Source organism: Berghia stephanieae, chromosome 2 (genome assembly GCF_034508935.2).
Source record: "Berghia stephanieae isolate SIO BIC M18660-M18661 chromosome 2, UCSD_Bste_1.3, whole genome shotgun sequence".
Classification (NCBI taxonomy): Eukaryota; Metazoa; Mollusca; class Gastropoda; order Nudibranchia; family Aeolidiidae; genus Berghia; species Berghia stephanieae.
In genome coordinates this window covers 22,983,142-23,003,106 of record NC_088361.1, presented here as the reverse complement: position 1 = coordinate 23,003,106, position 19,965 = coordinate 22,983,142, and the positions used below count along the sequence as shown (strand labels likewise).

The window sequence follows — 19,965 nt, the reverse complement described above, 5'->3', positions numbered from 1 at the left end:
TCCTATTTAGAATATTACATTGCACCTTCGATACAGTCATCTCGGATCCAACAAAATCTCAGATTCAACAAAAAAAATCATCAATCTCCAATTAGACGCAATTAAACACCTCAGCTACAACAAAATAATCAAAACTGCAAAGAGCATGCTGAGTAAAAACAATACTTGAAAAAAAAAGAAATCTTTAATTCCTTTCCACACTCAATGGGCTTTATTACACAATGGTGTGATCAATTTAATTTTATTAACTTTATGTACTTTCAAGGTTTTATCCTTTGCAAATTAATGTCAAAAGTGACACTTTGGGTTCAACATACATTGGTTATAACAAACACTGACCTCCAATCCTATTGGCTTTATTGTAACCAAGGTGTACTGTATATGGAATCTTCTCAAAAAGCCGAAAAAGTGTGGATCACTTGTTGGTCTATTTGAGTTTGAGAAGCTACTCCAGCTTTTGTTTTGGTCCTTGTCTTTTACATTTCAAAAATCATTTATCAAATTTTAACCCTAAAGCAAGAGAAATGTTATGAAAACAACCTTTTGTAACATTATATAAGCTAATTATCTCAACATACAATTAAATGCCAACATTATGACGTAAGAACTTTCTGAGTTCCATCTTAAAAATTTGTAAATTTTAAAGTATCAAAAGATTCTCACATTTATTGATTATGTCAATAAGCTTGATAAAATAGAAAAAAAAATGTAACAAAACAACATCACAAATGGATTCCAACAACCTTTCTAGATTTATCACAGTTTTGCCCTGACTCGTCTGCCATTCTTTCTATTGTACTGAATACCGTCTGCTTTTGAAATGGTCATGACGTCACCATTGCAGCTGTCACTCTCTACTAGTTGGAGGAAACCTTTGGTCACAGCGTCCACCCTATAATAAGGAGCACAGTGGGGCAAAACGTTATCAAAACACATGAATGACTTTGAAGGCATCAAATAGTAACCCACGCAATTTGTACAATAATAATAGTAAAAAAAAATAACCATAAGAATAGAAACAAAAAACAAAAATAAATAAATTAATTAATTTAAAAAACAAAAAAACCATAACAGAATCAGAATCGCTTGAAAATTGCTATATAAGTTCAGAGTATAAAAATGTTCATTCACTATCAAAAGATAAAGATATATGGCCCGTAAAAATGATTGAAAAAGAGTGGTGGATATTTCTATTCTTTAAGTATTCTAAAACTTGTGAGATACTTAATAGAAATAGATTTAATGAGGGTGTAATAACTGAATGCATTTTAAATTAAGTCACCATTTAATGATAATAATAATAATAATAATAATAATAATAATAATAATAATAATAATAATAATAATAATAATATTAATAATAATAATAATAATAATAATAATAATAATAATAATAATAATAATGATAATGATAATGATAATAATAATAATAATAATAATAATAATAATAATAATAATAATAATAATAATAATAATAATAATAATAATAATAATATTAATGATTGTGTACATTTATATTGAGTCAACCTCTCTTGTAATATAACTCTAAGTGCATCTGATGTAATAAAAAACAAAACAACAAACAAAAAAAACCACATTGTACAAAAAGTATAAATTTCAAAACTTAAAATGATTATGATTAAATGAAAAAAATTGATTAAGATTGACTAAACTAGACTTACTCATTTATTCCAATTTCACGAATAATATGCTCAGCTTCCGTCAAGTGGAGGCATCTGTTTTCTTCTACCGAATCCAAAATAGCCGTGTCAGTAAAAGCAGGACACAAACAACCCATCTGAATACCGTATTCCTTGATATGAGGATTTACCTAGACATTTGACAAAATAGCAGTGTCAGTTTTTGCAGAATAAGCTCTTGGCTCTTGAGAACTATGTAATAATTGTATCATAAGAGTAATGCTGTGAATTACCAACAAAAACAGAAAATGAACTGTAATTTCATAATTTACACTGTATATTCAATTTCCTGGTTCTCAACGATGGAGGCAATGGGTCAAATATTACATAAAGCATTTTTAGAAATTATCTCAGCATTGACATTAAATATAATTAACAGACAGCTCATTAGAGCAAGACATTTAAAAATTGAAGGTGGAGAAGACTTACTGCCCAACTGAGGGAAAACCCAACAACTCCATACTTGGTGGCGGAGTAGGTCGGAGAAAAGTAAACGGGGACCAATCCTGTTTATAACAAAGTAAGAAGAGTATAAGTACAAGAATAGGCAGGCAAAACTGTTTAAAACATGGCAAATAATAAAATTAATTCAGTATCAAATACCAGTATTTGTTATTTTTATTATATCAAGCCTATAACAAAAGTGGTTGATATGAGACAAACCAGATAAAACAAGGCCTTGGGATTTGTTCATATCACATAATATCCACTAAATGTGCTCAAAGTGCTTTACAGGGCATCCCTAGCCAACAGCAATACTTAAGATTTAAAATGGGACATGACACCTAGTAGGGGATATTACAATTTTTCAGACAGAGACAACGCTGTTAATGGCCAGGTACTCATTTTGCACCTGAGTATGTTGAGAGAATGTGAGTAATTTCTAAGGACTCAAATATGCGCCACCCAGAGCGGGACTCAAACCCTGGACCTTCCAATACGAAGGCAAGTATCATACTACTAAACCACAAGGCCTGTTAAGGAACAAAAAGCCATTCAGTAGGCAGGCGATTGATTGGAGGACAGATGTGCAGCAATTATTCAGAAATTATTTCATGATAAAAGAATTTATACCAAAAAGAGCTTCATAACAGCAAACAATCTACTGTAATAAATTAATGACTCCGGGCATGGAACTTCAACGCAAGACAAATAGGGGAGGGGTGCTGGTGGAGGAGTGGTCCCTCCTGCAGAATAAGCTCTTGAGAACTATGTAATAATTGTATTATCATTGATAGCTGGTGTGAAGGAAGGATTGCTAATATGATTTGTGATCCTAATTTTTATTGAAATCTATATTTGCATCTCTAGCGCATCATTGTTTTCCTTTTGGGTTTGTTTTTATGTTTTGCTTTTTTAAGGGTTTTGGGATGATTCAATATTTGTAGAGTAAAATGATACTCTGTTTCAAAATCTCAACAGACCCTGCTCTAGCCACATTTCAAAGATATTGTAAAACCACATCAAAGATTGTTAAAAACAAAGATATGCACCATTTGCTGCAAAAATTATTGGACAAAGCAATATAAAAAAATTCCACTGTGTCATGTATGAGGTTTATCGAAGGGCAGGGAGAGGTGGTTGGTGTTGACCTTTGTTTTTTTTCTTTTTTCTTTTGATCTCATATGTTTATGTCATATGATAGGACACTACTCCAATAGTCAGAATTTGGGATGGTTGTCAAACATCTGGTCATTGACAAAACTCAACATTGTCTGACTTCGATACAAGCGCAACGATTTACAGTTCGGCCATTGACTCCAACAACATCCAGTACACTCCCATGTATTCCCTGCCATGGTCTGACAGACAATCATTACAAAGTCTTCAGTTTTATGATAAAGAACTGAACAAGTGTGTATGAAAGGTGCCAGACAAAGCAAGAAGGAAATATACAAGAAAAAAAACAAAACATCCCAAAAAAATCAGTCGACCTGAACTGGGGAGCTCTCTCTGTCCTTGGTCCCTTGTGGTAAAAGGAAAATCCTGCTATTTAACAAGGGCAGATAATTAATTGTACAAGTACCTGCTGTAGACGCCACATTGATGATAACTCCACCCCTTCCTCCTTCATCCTTTCTCATGTGGTTAATGGCAAGTTGTGATCCTTTGATGACAGCAAACTTTTGGAAGGAAAGCAAAAGAACTCAAGCATGTCAAAGTGTTTGGAAGAATAACGTTGGCAGCCATCTTAACTTAGAGGTAAAAGTCAGTGGTTTGACTACACTACACTTCACTTTACTACAAAACGTTCGGCCTATGGAACAAGCTGTTTGCCTGAATCAAGCTTTTGATTAATACTGAGACGATAAAGATGCGCTACATATAATCAGTTTATTGCCACAATTCTTTTCTTTTTTTTTTTTTTTGGATAGGCTCATCAACACTAATACTCTGACTGAGTCAGCCAGTTTATTAAAGGAGGGGGAGGAGGAGGAGGAGGAAGAGGAGGAGGAGAAGAAGAAGAAGAAGAAGAAGAAGAAGAAGAAGAAGAAGAAGAAGAAGAAGAAGAAGAAGAAGAAGAAGAAGAAGAAGAAGAAGAAGAAGAAGAAGAAGAAGAAGAAGAAGAAGAAGAAGAAGAAGAAGAAGAAGAAGAAGAAAAAGAAGAAATCAGGTTCAGATTATATACATATTAGTCTTTACCTTCATTTTTTTCATATACTGAGAATTAAACTTCACTTACTAGATTGACATCTATTGCGTCTCTCACACGCGATTCATTCATTATGCCAGCATTATTCACCATCAAGTCAATGTGGCCAAACTTGGAGACAGCCTCCTTGAACACACCTGTAAAGTTACACATGTCATGACTTTTTACTTGATCTAAGAAAGCAAATATTCTATTCTGATTCTGATGATTTGAATTTCAATTTCATAGTGAAGATTTTCCTAAATACTTTAATTTTTATTGATGATTTATTTAGAGATAATAGATTGTATTTCATGCTGTTTATAATTTCATATTATATCATATCACGAGTCAAAAATTGCAATAATCTTGCCCCTCAATACAACAACAACAACAACAATAACAATTATTATTAATATGATCATCATCATCATCATCATCATCATTATTATGATTATTATTATTATTCTTATTGCTATGATTATTATTCGGGGGCGAGGTGGCTGAGTGGTTAAGGTATTGCACTGTGACCTGGATGACCCGGGTTCGAGCCCCGCTTCAGGCATTTTAGTTTTTTTCCTTGGACAAGATTATTAACCCCCAAATTGCTCACTTGGACAACATGGGTGATTCCTGTTGATATCAGACATCTTGTTTGATGAGTTATCTATATTCCTTCGTGGAATGCCTAGGCGACGATATCTTATGATGTCGTGGCGCAAAAGGCATAATTTTTTGTTTTAATTTTTTTATTATTATTATTATTATCATTATTATTGCTATTATTATCATTTTACTATTATTATTATTATTACTATTATTATTATTATTATTATTATTATTATTATTATTATTATTATTATTATTATTATCATTATTATTAAACATTGAACCATGTAAGTGAATTCATTGAAGTTTTTATTCACGTCTTGAAGTAGGGCTTATTTTAAAAAGAATAGAATGGCACTATGAAGAAACAGACAAGATTTATTTTTTATAACATACTTGAAAACGTTTCTTCTGACCGTACATCACACTGTATAAACATTGCCTTGTCTTTTCCATATTTCTTCTGAAGCTCTCGCTCTACATCTTTTCCTTTATCGCCTTGCACATCAGAGAGACAAACCTGAAGGAAAAGAACAAAAAATGTAAAGTAGGTTTGAAAATTCTTTCAAAAAATTAGAATGGGTTTAAAATGAGAATCTGAGAGCTAACCTAGCCATTATTTCAAAAACCATCCCATTGCATTTTGTTAGGAGGAGAATATGCTCTCGTATTGAACTTAGAATTGAGACATAAAAAGACCGGCTTTTTTTCCTTGTTCAATCTTTCATATTGTCAAATCAGCGATCTGGTTAAAGTTGAAAGACAAACTTCTCACAATCAATTCCATTGATTAAAAGCTCATTTAACTGATCAACATGAAAAAAAAAATAATAATAAAATAGATAACACAGATTCGCTCATCATTCTATGAACAAATTCGTAACCTAAACCTTCAATTCCTGTGTTTTGAATAATTTATTGTTTTAAAATGCTATGAACTTGGATGGAGGAAGTACATGCAAGTTTAAGAAACCTAAAATAATTGACATACTGAGGCTCCTCGAGATAGAAGCGCTTCAGAGAAAGCTTTTCCCAGTCCTTGAGCAGCGCCTGTCACCAAAGCTGTAGCTCCTCGCAAACGCATTCTGTAAAGAGTTTATCTGAGGAAAAATGAACATCTCTGGGTAATTCAACGAATCTGCTTCTGCGGCAAATTTAATGATGACTCGATAAACTTAGTTAAGTTTCTGCAAATAATCCAGTGAATTCTCAACAACTGAAGAAGCATATTATGTTCCCTACAGAAGAACAGTAACTGAACTTGATAATACTTTCAAGTTGATTTTTATGATTTCTCTTGATTCTCGCCTGACTTCATAAGTAACATATTATTTAATATTTAATGTTATGGACCTAATAATGTTTTCTTTCCTGTTAAGTTCACCGATAAAATGCACAAACAAATACAAACAATAAACAAAAACAACAAACAAAATAGTACACCAAATTTATTCTTATGGATTGATTTTCTTATATAATTGATATATCTATCAAAATGTAAGAGATTTGTCTCATGTGACAAAGACAACAAACCATTTAAATACCTTTAATCTTACAAAGGAATTTGAAGCTCATAAAAAATGCACACACCCCACTAAACCAGGAGTAATTTCTTAGTCTATTTAGAAGCTTCCAACGAGCATTAGATGGGGAAATATTAAAAGTTTGATACCCGTACTGCCGATTTTGTATCTTACTTGCTTTCATTACTGGAATCTCTACAATGGTAATTTTAATCCTTTGGATAGATTTTATTTCAGCCTAAACTCCATGATGAGATAACAATCCTGATTGTTTAATGTGTGTGTGTGCCTCTGCTTTATTGTGTATCTTATCTCATCATTCCTTTGTACATTTTCTTTCTTCCAAATTGGTTTTCATGACACGTAGGCTATACAAAACTGTTATTATATTCCAGTATTGATTTAACTGGGTTTTTATAGCATTTCTCTTGAAGCTGATTTTGGTTTTGAACAACCTTATTGCATTGGATGGAATTTGCCTTCTTAACTTTTTACATAGAACACGTTCTTTTTCTAGAGTTTGGAATGTTTAGCTTCTTTTACTTTTAGAATTCGGACATGAAAAATGAAATTAGATTTCATAGGTTGAGTTTTATTTGAAATTTTCAAAGCCTGGCATTTATTAATTCCATTGCTGAAAATATTGCCAAGTAGATTTTGAATCGTTTCCAATTTCCAGAGTAAAGTTAGTATAAACTAAAAGTAAAAGTAGACCCAGGAGCCTGATTCTACCGGGATGATCAACAGTCAACAGTGTAAGTGTAAGTGTAACAATAACCACAACACACTCTGCTGATACAAAAGTGTGTGAAAAAATTCTGCCAACTGCTTAATTCCTAAGATCAGAGTTCACATATTTAAAACACCGATTAAATTATTTTGAAAGTGACGATATCTATTCTCGCAAACAGAGGAAAGGTACCTACCCTCACGTCGTTAGTGAATTTGATGAGTGATTGAGGCGGTGTCGACAAAATTTCCTCTCTCACTTTTCCACGACACGTTCACTTCATAAAAGTAGACTGGACCTAAATTTATCACGATTCCGCTATATTCGCAATCCTCTATGTGCTCTCCTTTTAATGAATGCCGATAAACGTTCCAAAGCAGCGCAATTCTTTTTCAATTTGAAATGCTTTCTCAACTTTCTCTTCTACTGTTTACTTCGAACTAACCACCATCATCACAATGACCATTGACCTGAGGATTGGGTCATAGGTGACAAGGGTCATAGGTTACAAAAAGGACGACAGGTAAGATATCACTAAAAGAACGCGAGAAAACCTGGGTCTAAAAAAAAAAAAAAGAACGCGAGAAAAGAAACTAAAGACTAAACTCGTGCGTGATAACTACAAGAGTGCTACCAGAGATGATCTAGTAATTAGTTCCTCGCATGCTACAGTTATTTACATCAGATAAATTCCCCCCTCCTCATCCTCCCCCTCCTCCTCCTCCTTCTTCTTCTTCTTCTTCTTCTTCTTCTTCTTCTTCTTCTTCTTCTTCTTCTTCTTCTTCTTCTTCTTCTTCTTCTTCTTCTTCTTCTCTTTTTAAATAATGCGTCATTATAGATATTAATTTTGAGTTTCGAATATATTATTGCAAACATTGCACATGATAAACATTTGAGTGCATCCTTCAAAGCGGGGTCCTTTTTTTTTTTTTAATTGTTCCCGGATTTAGTTTCAAAGTTTCAAAGTTTATTCAATACTAATTCAGACAAATTGATGGCAACATACATGAATGTGCGAAGAAAAAAAAAAAAAAAAGAACAGAATGATAAATGAAACCAAAAATTAAAATGATACCATTTATAACCACACAAAAATACAATGCTAATAATACCAATTATTACAATAATAGTACTCTTTGAATCTTCTGCTCTGTGTTTGAACCAGTTGCAGTTGTCTTGCTTTACTTTGGTGCTTTTAACTTCAGATACAGCGTTTCCTTTGTCATATTCCTTTCTTACTGGCGCTGAAATGACTTGAAAAAAGCTCAACAGATTCTCTTAATTATAATCATTACGTCACGAGTTATTAATTCCTCCAGTCATCATGGAAAACATTCATTTTCACATTCGAGTTTCCTTTCTTGCTAATATTTACCTCTTTGTTATGATCTCTAACCTTTGTGACCTGGTTTGTTTTCAATTTATGGCCATTTATGGTCACTGCCACCGGTTATTTGATGTGTTTGAATTTTGACTCAGATAATATTATTTGAGAGCAGTTTAGTTCTGTGGTAAGTGGCGTTTAAAAATGTACTTTTGTATTACGAAGTTTATTCAATTTCACAAACAAGTGAGTGTGATAAATCCATTAAGATGGAAGACATGCATTTTCGCATTCGAGTTTGCTTTCTTGCTGATCTTTATATCTTTGGTAGGATCTCTCTGAACCTTTGTGATTGTGACCTGGTTTATTTTCGCAATATTTTATTTATTAAGGATCACTACCACCAATATGAATGTGAAAAGCATCCATATCTCTGACCACCAATTATATATAGGTACTCGTTGCTACCACTGGTATTTGGTGTGTTTGAACCAGATATTTGAAGGAATTTTACGTGCTGTGGGAGGTGGCGCCTAAAAATGAACTTTTGTATTACAATGTTTATTCATTTTCACAAACGAGTGAGTGTGATAAATACATTAAGTGTGTATGATACAGTGATGGAGCGGGCCTTTACACATTATCCCCTTTGATTCTGGTGTGAAGGAGTACCTAGCTATAGAATGATTGAGTTTATGAGTGCTTGTAAAAAAGGGGATGCATGACAGTAACGAGTCATTTTTACGAATATATATATATATATATATATATATATAATATATATATATATATTATATATATATATATAAATACACGTATATCATTGATTACAGGCAGCATACTAAATGAAATGGAATGAAGTATTGTTTAGCACAGTGAACATTGATTCTGTGGAATTGCTCTGTATCATTGTTGGCATTTTTCATCCAGTGTAGTTGAGGTCTTTTTATCTATTCATTTTTTAAAAATTCAAATCAGTTGTGTTTGTCATTACCATTTAATATGTTGTGGAGACAATTTTTTTCCAGATAAATTCTAATAGAGATGCGTTTGCGAGGAGCTACAGCTTTGGTGACTGGGGCTGCCCAAGGACTTGGTAAAGCTTTCTCAGAGGCTCTCCTATCTCGTGGAGCTTCAGTAGGTCATGGTTTTATTTTTTGCCAAATTTATGTCTTTACTCTATTAAATTGATCTCATGTCAATTGCAATTATAGATTCGAGGATGGAGAGAAAGACAAAGTGAGTAAATGTGACTCATATATTATAAGGGAACAATACAAAACAAACGACGTCTTGGCCTTTTGGCCTTCTTCAAGTAACACGAAATATGTTGTATGTATTAGATTGTCATAATAGTACACTCTATTAAAATAATTGGTCTTACCATTGGGCTAAATCTTAAATCTTTGATCTTTTAAATTTAAATGGCCCATCATCTGCCTTTTTCATAGTTAATGATATGACCTTAAAGTGGCAAAACTGAGGGAAAACATTTAAAACCAGCGTGTACAGACAATGTAAGAGCTCAATGTTTAAAACTGAATTTTAAATATCTGCTTCGTTTTCCATCTAGATGAGATGATTCTTATTTTGAGAATGAACTTCTAGTTCACAGATTGTTATTTCAACCACTTTGAAATATTTTGAAAGAATAATGACACATGAAATATTTTCATATCCTTCCTTTTTACTCAGGTTTGTCTCTCCGATGTTCAAGGACAGAAAGGCAAAGGTGTAGAACAAGAGTTACAGGAGAATTATGGAAAAGACAAAGCCATGTTTATACAGTGTGATGTCCGGTCCGAAGAAAATTTATCAAGTAAGTTATTATAATAATAATACTAATAATAATAATAATAATAATAATAATAATAATAATAATAATAATAATAATAATAATAATAATAATAATAATAATAATTATTATTATTATTATTATTATTATTATTATCATTAAATAGAAATGATGCTGATTGCCTGTAAAACACTGCCATCTTTAAATTAAAGTCAGAAGGCAAAATAGTTTTCCAAGATTTCTTTATGGTGAAAATATAATGATATCATGAAATTAGTTATGTCATTTTCAATTTGTTGATGATACGTTAGTGCCACACAGCACAGTATCTGTGGAAATATAGGGACTATCTATATACATTCGTTTCAATCGCTTGCTTATTTTATTTTTATTATCAATTTTGGAATACTTGAAGAATTGGAATAAAAGAAATTTGATTACTGAGATCAATGTGACATTCATGACATATTTATATTTACAGATGTGTTCAAGGAGGCTGTCTCCAAGTTTGGCCACGTTGACTTGATGGTGAATAATGCTGGCATAATGAATGAATCACGTGTGAGAGATGTGATTGACATCAACCTTGTGAGTTGGGTTTTATTCTCAGTTTCTATTCTTTAAAAAAAGGGGTTGGGGTTCAAGTTTGTTCCATACAGTCCATGTTAGATTTTTGCCAACGAGTACAGAATAAATACCAAATCAAAATTTTTAAAAACTATATTTTACAGATTGATAAAAGAGTAACTTGCAATTCTTTCTTGAATTTAGGGTAATTCTATCACCTGTTGACTCAAATGATTGTAAAATCTGCTAGGGCATGATGATCGGTCATTTGATGTTGGGATTATCTATCTGCCCACCCTGTTGTTAGCTGGGTGGGGATCCTGACCTCCCATAGTGGGCAGAGAGGTACACACTGTCTTCTATCCCGTTATATCTGTTTTCCAACATGCTTTCTGTCTTTGTCTTGGAATGAGATTACTTGGTTTTGTCCTGGCACTGGCGGGATCCTAGCTGGGAGGGAAACAGTCAAATGCATAGTTATTGTTTTGGGAGATGATATTTTTTTCCTTGTAAATCATCTCTCTGTTATGTATTATTATTTTTATTTTGAATGTATAATGTGAGCATTTGAGTGTGTTCCTCTTTGTTGGATTTTGTGCTTGTGTCTGGATGAGACTTGTAGGTGATGTCAAACTAAGTACATTGGTGGTATGCTCTTGGAATCTACATCTATTTTACTCTCAATTCCCCTTTGTCTTACTTTTTCTTGGGTGCTTTAATTGTAATTCTAAAACTTTTTACTATCCCATTTTCTTCCTTTTTACTGGCGCTGATATAACCTAAATGTGTTGCAAGCGCCGTAAAACCCTTAAAAACAAAAACAAAAACCCTGTTGTTAGATTCACTTGTGGGCACCTACAGACTTTATTTCCGGAATAATTTTGATCATTGATTGCTCCAAAGATTCATCTCAATCTCTATTAATTTCCACAACACATATAATTTACGTATAATAATTAAATAGATGGGTGCTTGTTCATAATAGCCTTAATATCCTTGTAAATATTGCAGATTTTCCACTAGTATACAAAAATGAAAACAAAGAAAACATGCCTTGCACGTTTTGACACTCTCACTGGTGTCTTTAGCTGACACTGTTGTTGTCCTCATTAAATCTCCTCTGTATTTGTCTTCTATCGTTATCGAAAGGGACGTTGATAACTGCTTTGTCGTTTTCTTAACTTTGTTCACATGAGAAATACCTAGCTTACCCGTTTTAAAATGCAATTGTTTATTTTTCTTTCTTTCACTGCTTTCTACAAAGTTTTATCTATTTCATTTCTTTTGCCTTCCTTACAACAGTTTGCTGTCATCAAAGGATCACAGCTGGCCATTAATCACATGAGAAAGGACCAGGGGGGAAGGGGTGGAGTCATCGTCAATGTAGCTTCCATAGCAGGTAAATGCAAGTGACAACTCACTGTCATGTTTGTGATTTTTTCGCCAATGTAATGCTGTCTCCAAGTATGATGGTACCTTTAAAGAATTGGCAATTGATAATAAACAGTCTTTGATGAGGTAAAACTGATACTAGGCTGCTAGAAGCTGTGGATAATAAACAAAAATGAATATAACAGATTAAAAAAAGAACAAAATACCAAACACAGAACGTTTCAGGCTCAAAACCCTTCTTCAGTTAACAACAAAAAAACAATAAAGACATAAATACATTACTAAATTTCAGATAGACGACAGAGATACCTCTCAGTATTCTCTAACCTGACATTATCTTCACATTTAAGTCAAAGATGAATCGCAGTTATCGTTTTCTCAGTAAAAACAATTTCTACAATTAGCTATAACCCGATAAATGTTGGCATCAATTATGATTGAATTAAATTCTTACTATTTTTTTTTAAACTAAAAAGTGAAAATAGTGTGGAACACACAAACACTTTTTTAACAGTTCTACAACTGTCATCAAACACCCAAAAGCCTGCTCTCAATTACTTAGTAGATTACAAGTCGACCTTTAAGTTTAGGTTACAACATCAATAGACTGCTAAAGTCAAACAGACCGAGTATCCTCTTTTTGTCAGATAGAGGTGTTTCAGAAGCCATGTATTTTTTCAGTGAATTGTCTCATATCTACCTCCAACGCAAAAACCGTAGTGCTTGCAGTCAAATGTGGCAAGGGGGTATTCCATTTATTCTTACCTCCTTTAAGTAAATACAAGGTCGCTTCCATGTATCTTTAATGTCAAACATGTCACCTCAGATTCAACAAAAATCTCCATTATAAGGAACATTGATCGTCAATCCCACTGACTGTCAAATGCTTTGTATGAATGAGTCTGATAAAGGGTTTCAGCGTAAACCTTATGGATTTATGTTTGTTTATGTTTTGTTTTTTTCTCTTTCAAGGATTGATGCCTGTCTACTTTTTTCCATCGTACTCTGCCACCAAGCACGGCGTTGTTGGGTTTACTTTGAGTTGGGCTGTGAGTGGATTTTACTCTCAATTATCGAAATGTTCATGCCTGCATATGCTTTTTAGAATGATATTATTTTATAGCCAGCTTTATGTAAGCCTGGAAAATTATGAAAAAGATTGAAATAGATGAATAGATGAACAGACAAACTGACAGAAATATATATAAAGAAAAAGGGAGGGAGAGAAAGAGAGACAGAGAGTGAGAGAGAGAGAAAGAGAGAGAGAGAGAGAGAGAGAGAGAGAGAGAGGGGGGGGGGGGGGGATATTGAATTATTTTTTTCTTCCTCGGACAATATTTATCGAAGCCTGTAATACAATGTGAATTCGAAATGGCACTTGTTTTTCTCATACTGAGAATTGAAATCATTCCAGATGTTGGATTATGTAATTATATTTTATTGTAAAAAATCATCACTTTGAAGTGCTTTGGGTATGGAAATATGCACGTATATTGAATTATTCAATTATCATTTATATGTTCACATGTTTTTTGGTTGTTTTTTCAGGTGAACCCTCATATAAAGGGCTATGGCATTCAGATGGCCTGCATGTGTCCATTTTTTGCTGACACTGCATTCATCGATTCAATTGAAGAAAACAGTTGTTATCATTTGAAGGAAGCTCAGCAAACTCTAGAATATACTGGACTTATTGAGTAAGTCGTGCAAAGTTCACCAAAGTAATGAGCTTTCTAAATTGCATTTTTTAGATTAAAGATTACCAATTTAATTTTTCCATTTATCCTTGTATAGTTATCTTTAAAAGGACTGTGAGAACCTTAAGTTCATGTGTTTTTTGTTTAAGATTTCTCTCTCTCTGTGTTTGATTTTTGTTTTGATTGTACTTTACAGTATAAGCGATTACTCTCTGATACTTTGTTTTCAATAAGATTTATTTTTTATTTCACAATTATCCTTTCCCCCCCCCCCCCCCCCCCCACCACTATATTTTTTATAGAGTCGACACTGTAGTCAAAGGCTTCCTCCAACTTGTAGAGAGTGACAACTGCAATGGTGACGTCATAACAGTCTCAAAAGCAGATGGTGTTCAATACAATAGGAAGAGTGGAAGACGTGTCAAGCCAAAATTGTGATGCTGAAAAGATTGTCATGTCTATTTGTTGAAAACTTTTCTTGTCATTGTTGTATAACTTTAAGATTTTTTTTTCTATTTGTTAAAAAAAAAAAAATGTCATGATTTAAATTTTTTGTCTAGCATTGTCACCAATAATTAGTGTCATAATTGTGACCTATCATTACAAAACGGTATTATGTTGGGCTGATTCGGATACTAAACATTGAATTTTGAGCTGTCATATAGCTCAATACCCACTAAACATGCTCAAAGCGCTTTACAAAGGGTCCCTGACCAACAGCAACATGTAACATGTAGAATGAGACATGACGCCTGTTAGGCGATATTACAATTTTTTCCGACAAAGACAATGCTGTTAACGACCAGGTATTCATTTTACACCTGAGTACGGTGAGAGAATGTGAGTAAAGAGCCTTTTTCCAAGGACTCAACTATGCGCTGAGAGAGACTCGAACCCAGGATCTTCCGATCCAAAAGCGAGTGTCATACCACAAGACCACATAGCTGCAAAATTGCAATTTACACCAAAAAAATATGAGAAATCAATTAAGTTGATATAATAAGTTGATAAAATAAGTTGATAAGGATATCAGACTCTAACCATATACGTGTGAGAGAGGTGATTTTGATAAGAAAAAAAAAACAAAAAAAAAAGCCAAAAAAAAACAACTAAACAGTAAGGCTTCTGCAATAATCCTAGTCATGTGTGTTTAAGTTACATGACTATTCCCACCAAATAACGATATTGTGATTAGTTCTCTTTTGGTCACAAGGGTAAGCAGTGAAGGGTTGGCCTTTAATATAAGCTTTAAAAAAAATAACTGCACATGGCGTTGTTAGGTTAAAGTCGGACACCCTTGATATGTTCTATTGAGATGAACTAACGCAGTTTCATGAGATTGAAAAAGACTAAAATTTCATTTTTCTGATAATTTAATCTTGACTTTCACTTTTGGCTTTCTGGTTCATCTTGGCTAAATGGTGAGGCATAATTAGTAACTGTTTATTACTTTGTAATTCATGGGGGCGAAATGGTCCAGTGATTAAGGCATTGCACTGTGATCCGGAAGGTCCCGGGTTCAAGCACCACTTCAGAAACTTTCGTTTTTTTCCTTGGGCAAGATTAATAACCCCCATTTTGCTCAATTGGTCAACATGGATGATTCCTGTTGACATCAGACATCCTGTTTGATGGATTATCTATATTCCTTCATGGAATGCCTAGACAACGGTATCTCACTGTGACAACATGGATGATTCCTATTGACATCAGACATCCTGTTTGATGAATTATCTATATTCCTTCATGGAATGCCTAGACAACGGTATCTCACTGTGACAACATGGGTGATTCCTGTTGACATCAGACATCCTGTTTGATGAATTATCTATATTCCTTCATGGAATGCCTAGGTGATGGTATCTCACAGTGACAACATGGGTGATTCCTGTTGACATCAGACATCCTGTTTGATGGATTATCTCTATTTATTCATGGAATGCCCAGGTGACAATATCTTATGGCGTGGCGGAAGGGCCTACTTTCTATTTTCGACTTTGTAATTCATTATACAATTTTTGCAATTCTCTTAATTTTGCAGTTCTCTTGTACTATATATTGACATATATACTATTGTGATTATAATTCTTGATATGATGGGTCATAATTAGTAACTGTTTCTTTTGCAATAGTTACTTTGTAATACAAATTCATTATACAACTTTTGCCATTTCTCTTGTACAAAAGAGATACTATTGTGATGAAATTCTTGATAAATAATTTATTATTTTATTTGGTGCTATATTCATTTTGAAAGAAATTCTTAAAATGTTAAATTCGGCGTAGACTTACAGATGGTTACAGACTAGCTATAAGGCTGTCATATTCTTTGATCTACCTCTGATCTTGTTGAACTGTGATAATAACAATTACTTGCTACCATCTAGATAGTGTACTATCACCTGATCTTAGAGACTCAGCTACTGAATCACAAGTGGGTTGCCAAGGGGATTAGATATAAACCTCAACCCACCAGAATCAATACCAGTCCCTTTACTTGTGAAGTGAATGCTTTACAATTATGAACTATGGAGACCTTTTGTCTGAAACTGGATATAAACTCATGTCCAAATCTGGCTCATAAACAGATGCACTCGTTATTGATGCTATGCACTTAGGTAATTTACTTATAACATTCCGCCAGCTAGATATAACACACCAACACAAAAAAACGGTATGTAACCATGACCGTTTACAGTCTAAATGATACAATTTAGTGAAAATTACTTATAATAACGGCTAGCTAAAATCAATAACAGCGAGATGAGTGACGTCAATTTTGTTCCTTCTATATAGAGTTTTTTTTTGTTTTGTTTTTTGTTTTCTTAAAGGGGGAGGGGGTGAGGAAAAATTATGATTTCCTCCAATTTTAGGTGTTGTTTTGGCCACAGCTATAAAGGGAAATTGGTTGAAATAATTTTGCTTTTCTTGACAATCATTTTTTTTTCTTGAACCATTTTATATACAACACGCAAAATTTATACAACACATTTGGAAGTTGTTTATTAATGGAATAATGGGTTTAGATCTAGCAGCTGAATGCAAAGCGTAACTTTTATTTTTATTTTCTTGCTATTCAGATTTTTGCAAATAAAATACCGACTTTATGACACGTCTGTAAGTTACGATCTCTAGCCTGAGGTCATGGTTAGGAAATACAGCATTTTATTATTATTTTCTTTGCTTTTGCTTGTTTTATGGTTTTCCTCAAGTGCCATACAACAAACTCCCATGGTGGACAGGAAGCCACTTGTCGTGAACTCTAACCCCCATATATGTTTTCCCTTTCCATGTTGCTCTCTGTCTTTATTTTTTTTTTTGATTGGGATTGCTGTTTTTTTCTTTCACCCATGTCCTGGCGGGAATCCTTAGCTGTGAGGAGTCAGTCTAATGTACATTACCTTTTTTGAGAGATGATATTTTTGTTTTACCTTGTAAATCATCTCTCTGTCACTGTTGTGCTTTATTATGAGTATTACTTTCAAATATTGTTTACTGTACTTTATAAACATTTGAGTGTTTCCTTCACAGTGTTGTCCTTTGTTTGTGTCTGGATGGAACTTTTAGGTAATGTCAAAATGTCCACATGGAATCTTCTGTTCTTATTGGACTCAGTTCCCCCCCCCCCCCCCCCCCCCCCCCCCCTTTTTGATTTTTTTAGTTAATTTATTTTTTTTTTAAATTTTTTGGTGCTTCTAACTTCATATCTAAAATTTTCCTCTGCATCTTTGTTTAAAACTGGTGCTGAAATGACGTACTGGTGTCCCAAGAGCCATAAACCCCTTATAAACAGATAAACTATACAACAAATTACAGCTAATCTTATCAAGACATTTTATAGAATATTATTTTCATGTTGTTATTCAAGAAAAAATTGAATGAACTAAGTTTTCATATTTATTTGTAATTTGTTTTTTTTATTTTTTCCATTTCTGTATTTGTTTGTTTACCTGCTCATGTTTTTAATACCATAATGCTAGGCTGCCATGATGTAAGGGAATCCTCCCATAGTAGGCAGGGGGGGTACATGCTGTGTCCTCTATCCCCTTATATGTTTCCAACATGCTTTCTGTCTTTGTCTTGGAATGAGATTATTTGGTTTTGTCCTGGCCCTGGCCGGAGTCCTGGCTGGGAGGGAAACAGTCAAATGCATAGTTATTGTTTTGGGAGATGATATATTTTTCCTTGTAAATCATCTCTCTGTTATTATGTATTATTATATTTGTTAAAATGTATAATGTAAGCATTTGAGTGTATTCCTCATTGTTGGATTTTGTGCTTGTGTCCGGATGAGACTCATAGGTGATCTCAAACTAAGTAAATTGGTGGTATGCTCTTGGATTCTACATCTGATACCTATTTGTTCCCAGTTCCCCTAGCGGGTGGTTGGATGGGAGCATCACCCTTGAATCATATACCTATGATGTTCGCATGGGTGTACGATCCGATAGTGATGTCGTTTCTTCTTCTCTTTACTAGCCTATCCTGCTTCTTTGGTTTGTGATTGTATTTTTGACGGGGGATATTTTTTTTCTGTAAATCTTCTGTCTGTTTGTTCTTGGTTATTTATAATTTAGCTTATGATATCTTTAGGTTATGATTTTGATTTACATTTGTACTATTTTTGTTAGATTGCTTGTTTTTTTGTTTCAGCGGTCTCTCATATAACCTCAATTGTGTTGGAGGAGACCTAAAGCAACAAACAAAAAAACCAGTTCCCCTATGTCTTACTTTCTCATGGGTGCTTTAATTGTAATTCTAGAACTTTTTACTATCCCATTTTCTTCTTTTTACTGGCGCTGATATAACCTTAATGTGTTGCAAGCGCCGTAAAACCCTTAAAAACAAAAACAACATGTAAGGGAATCTGTTACTTGGGGATTATAATTATAATCGTTTGCTTTGAAAATGGCTTTGAATGCCTGTGCCAATCAGAGCTGATAAGGATGATGTTTCTCATTACTTTTTTCTACTTTCTAATAATATTAATAATAATTACTCTGGTGTTTCCTCCAACTTTTGCCTTTCAAAAAGACAGCAAAAATGTACACAGGTTTTGATGTGCACCTCTGTTGGTTAGGGTCTCGATATGCACCTCTGTTTAGGTCTCTTCTTTCCTTTGTACATCAGATGCATTCAGACCAGAGACACAGGTAGGTTTCTCACCTCTGCTCCCAGTTGAATTATTCTCCTTTTTTTTTTGACGCTTTTAACACATCAATTCCAAAGCAGCCGTTTATTCCAACTGTCTTCGACCTTTTGCTCCAGATTGACTATTTTATCATCTTTCCTTTTACTAGTCCGTCCTGAAAAATGAAATTAGAGATTCACAAGCTCCATAAAATCAGAGACTGCTAAAACCAAAAACAGCACAGAGCTGTGCTAAAACCAAATAATTTCACACCAGGAATGACAGAAAGCTACAGAGACAAATGCAACAGATTAGGGAGCGTTAGAAGACCAGCATCCCTCTACAACTCCATGCTGGGGCCTATCTCTGATCATGAAGCATACATTACACGGACTGGGATTTGTGACTTTCTGGTCTTGTGGAATGACACTTGCTTTTGGATCAGAAGATTCAGGGTTTGAGCCTCGCTCAGCACATAGCTTTACTCACAATCTCTCACAGTACTTAGGTGTAAAATGAGTACCTGGCCGTTAGCAGCGTTGTCTCTGTCTGAAAAAAAATGTATTATCGCTTTTCACTAAAAAAGTAACAGAAGACACATAACTGTTTTTCTCTAAAAGAGAAGTAATCGAGGTGCGATTTAATAATAATAATACTTTATTGCTTCCCAAAAATGAAATTTTTTGTACAGACGTGTTATAATTTACACCACAACACGTCTGTTGTCGCCGGAAGCTAGCGCCAAAACCTAAATGAAGCCTAAGTTACATTAATAAAGTGACAACAATGAGGTATGGACCTGGTCTGAGGTAATCTAACCCAGCCTTTAAATGGTTAAAGAAATAAAATACAATGGACACCTTGG

At 33.8% G+C, this 19,965-nt stretch overlaps 2 protein-coding genes across 5 annotated transcripts in view; one reads left to right on the top strand and one right to left on the bottom strand.

Moving 5' to 3' along the window:
• Positions 1–7,727, bottom strand: part of LOC144964509 (15-hydroxyprostaglandin dehydrogenase [NAD(+)]-like) — a 9,992-nt gene extending 2,265 nt beyond the window's left edge. The window contains exons 1-8 of one of the 3 annotated variants that reach the window (XM_078898886.1): positions 7,391–7,727; positions 5,933–6,041; positions 5,338–5,461; positions 4,384–4,490; positions 3,727–3,823; positions 2,130–2,206; positions 1,683–1,831; positions 1–892 (exon numbers count right to left, since the gene is read on the bottom strand). The exon at positions 1–892 is cut by the window's left edge and continues 2,265 nt beyond it. In XM_078898886.1, the coding sequence (XP_078755012.1) occupies positions 757–892; positions 1,683–1,831; positions 2,130–2,206; positions 3,727–3,823; positions 4,384–4,490; positions 5,338–5,461; positions 5,933–6,025 (783 nt within the window). In that variant the 5' untranslated portion in view covers positions 6,026–6,041; positions 7,391–7,727 and the 3' untranslated portion in view covers positions 1–756. Of the gene's footprint in view, positions 893–1,682; positions 1,832–2,129; positions 2,207–3,726; positions 3,824–4,383; positions 4,491–5,337; positions 5,462–5,932; positions 6,042–7,196; positions 7,226–7,252; positions 7,272–7,390 lie in introns of those variants that run through there. The other 2 variants (XM_078898888.1, XM_078898887.1) reach the window with 2 other exon arrangements.
• Positions 7,728–7,762: 35 nt separating this feature from the next.
• LOC144964506 (15-hydroxyprostaglandin dehydrogenase [NAD(+)]-like) lies at positions 7,763–18,682 on the top strand. Of its 2 annotated transcripts, none has more exons than XM_078898884.1 (8): positions 7,763–7,841; positions 9,547–9,655; positions 10,214–10,337; positions 10,795–10,901; positions 12,183–12,279; positions 13,245–13,321; positions 13,821–13,969; positions 14,272–18,682. In XM_078898884.1, the coding sequence occupies exons 2-8, from the start codon at positions 9,563–9,565 to the stop codon at positions 14,405–14,407; spliced, it is 783 nt and encodes a 260-aa protein (XP_078755010.1). In that variant the 5' UTR covers positions 7,763–7,841; positions 9,547–9,562; the 3' UTR covers positions 14,408–18,682. The 2 variants fall into 2 exon arrangements, with proteins under 2 accessions (XP_078755010.1, XP_078755009.1); XM_078898883.1 differs by lacking the exon at positions 7,763–7,841 and adding an exon at positions 8,162–8,705.
• The last annotated feature ends 1,283 nt before the right edge of the window (positions 18,683–19,965 follow it).

Bases quoted from the DNA above. Each gene is read 5' to 3' on its own strand.
- LOC144964506 (XM_078898884.1), top strand. From the start codon at position 9,563: ATGCGTTTGCGAGGAGCTACAGCTTTGGTGACTGGGGCTGCCCAAGGA. The intron at 10,338-10,794 runs GTAAGTTATTAT...TTATATTTACAG, and splicing joins GTCCGAAGAAAATTTATCAA to ATGTGTTCAAGGAGGCTGTC. The intron at 10,902-12,182 runs GTGAGTTGGGTT...TCCTTACAACAG, and splicing joins ATGTGATTGACATCAACCTT to TTTGCTGTCATCAAAGGATC.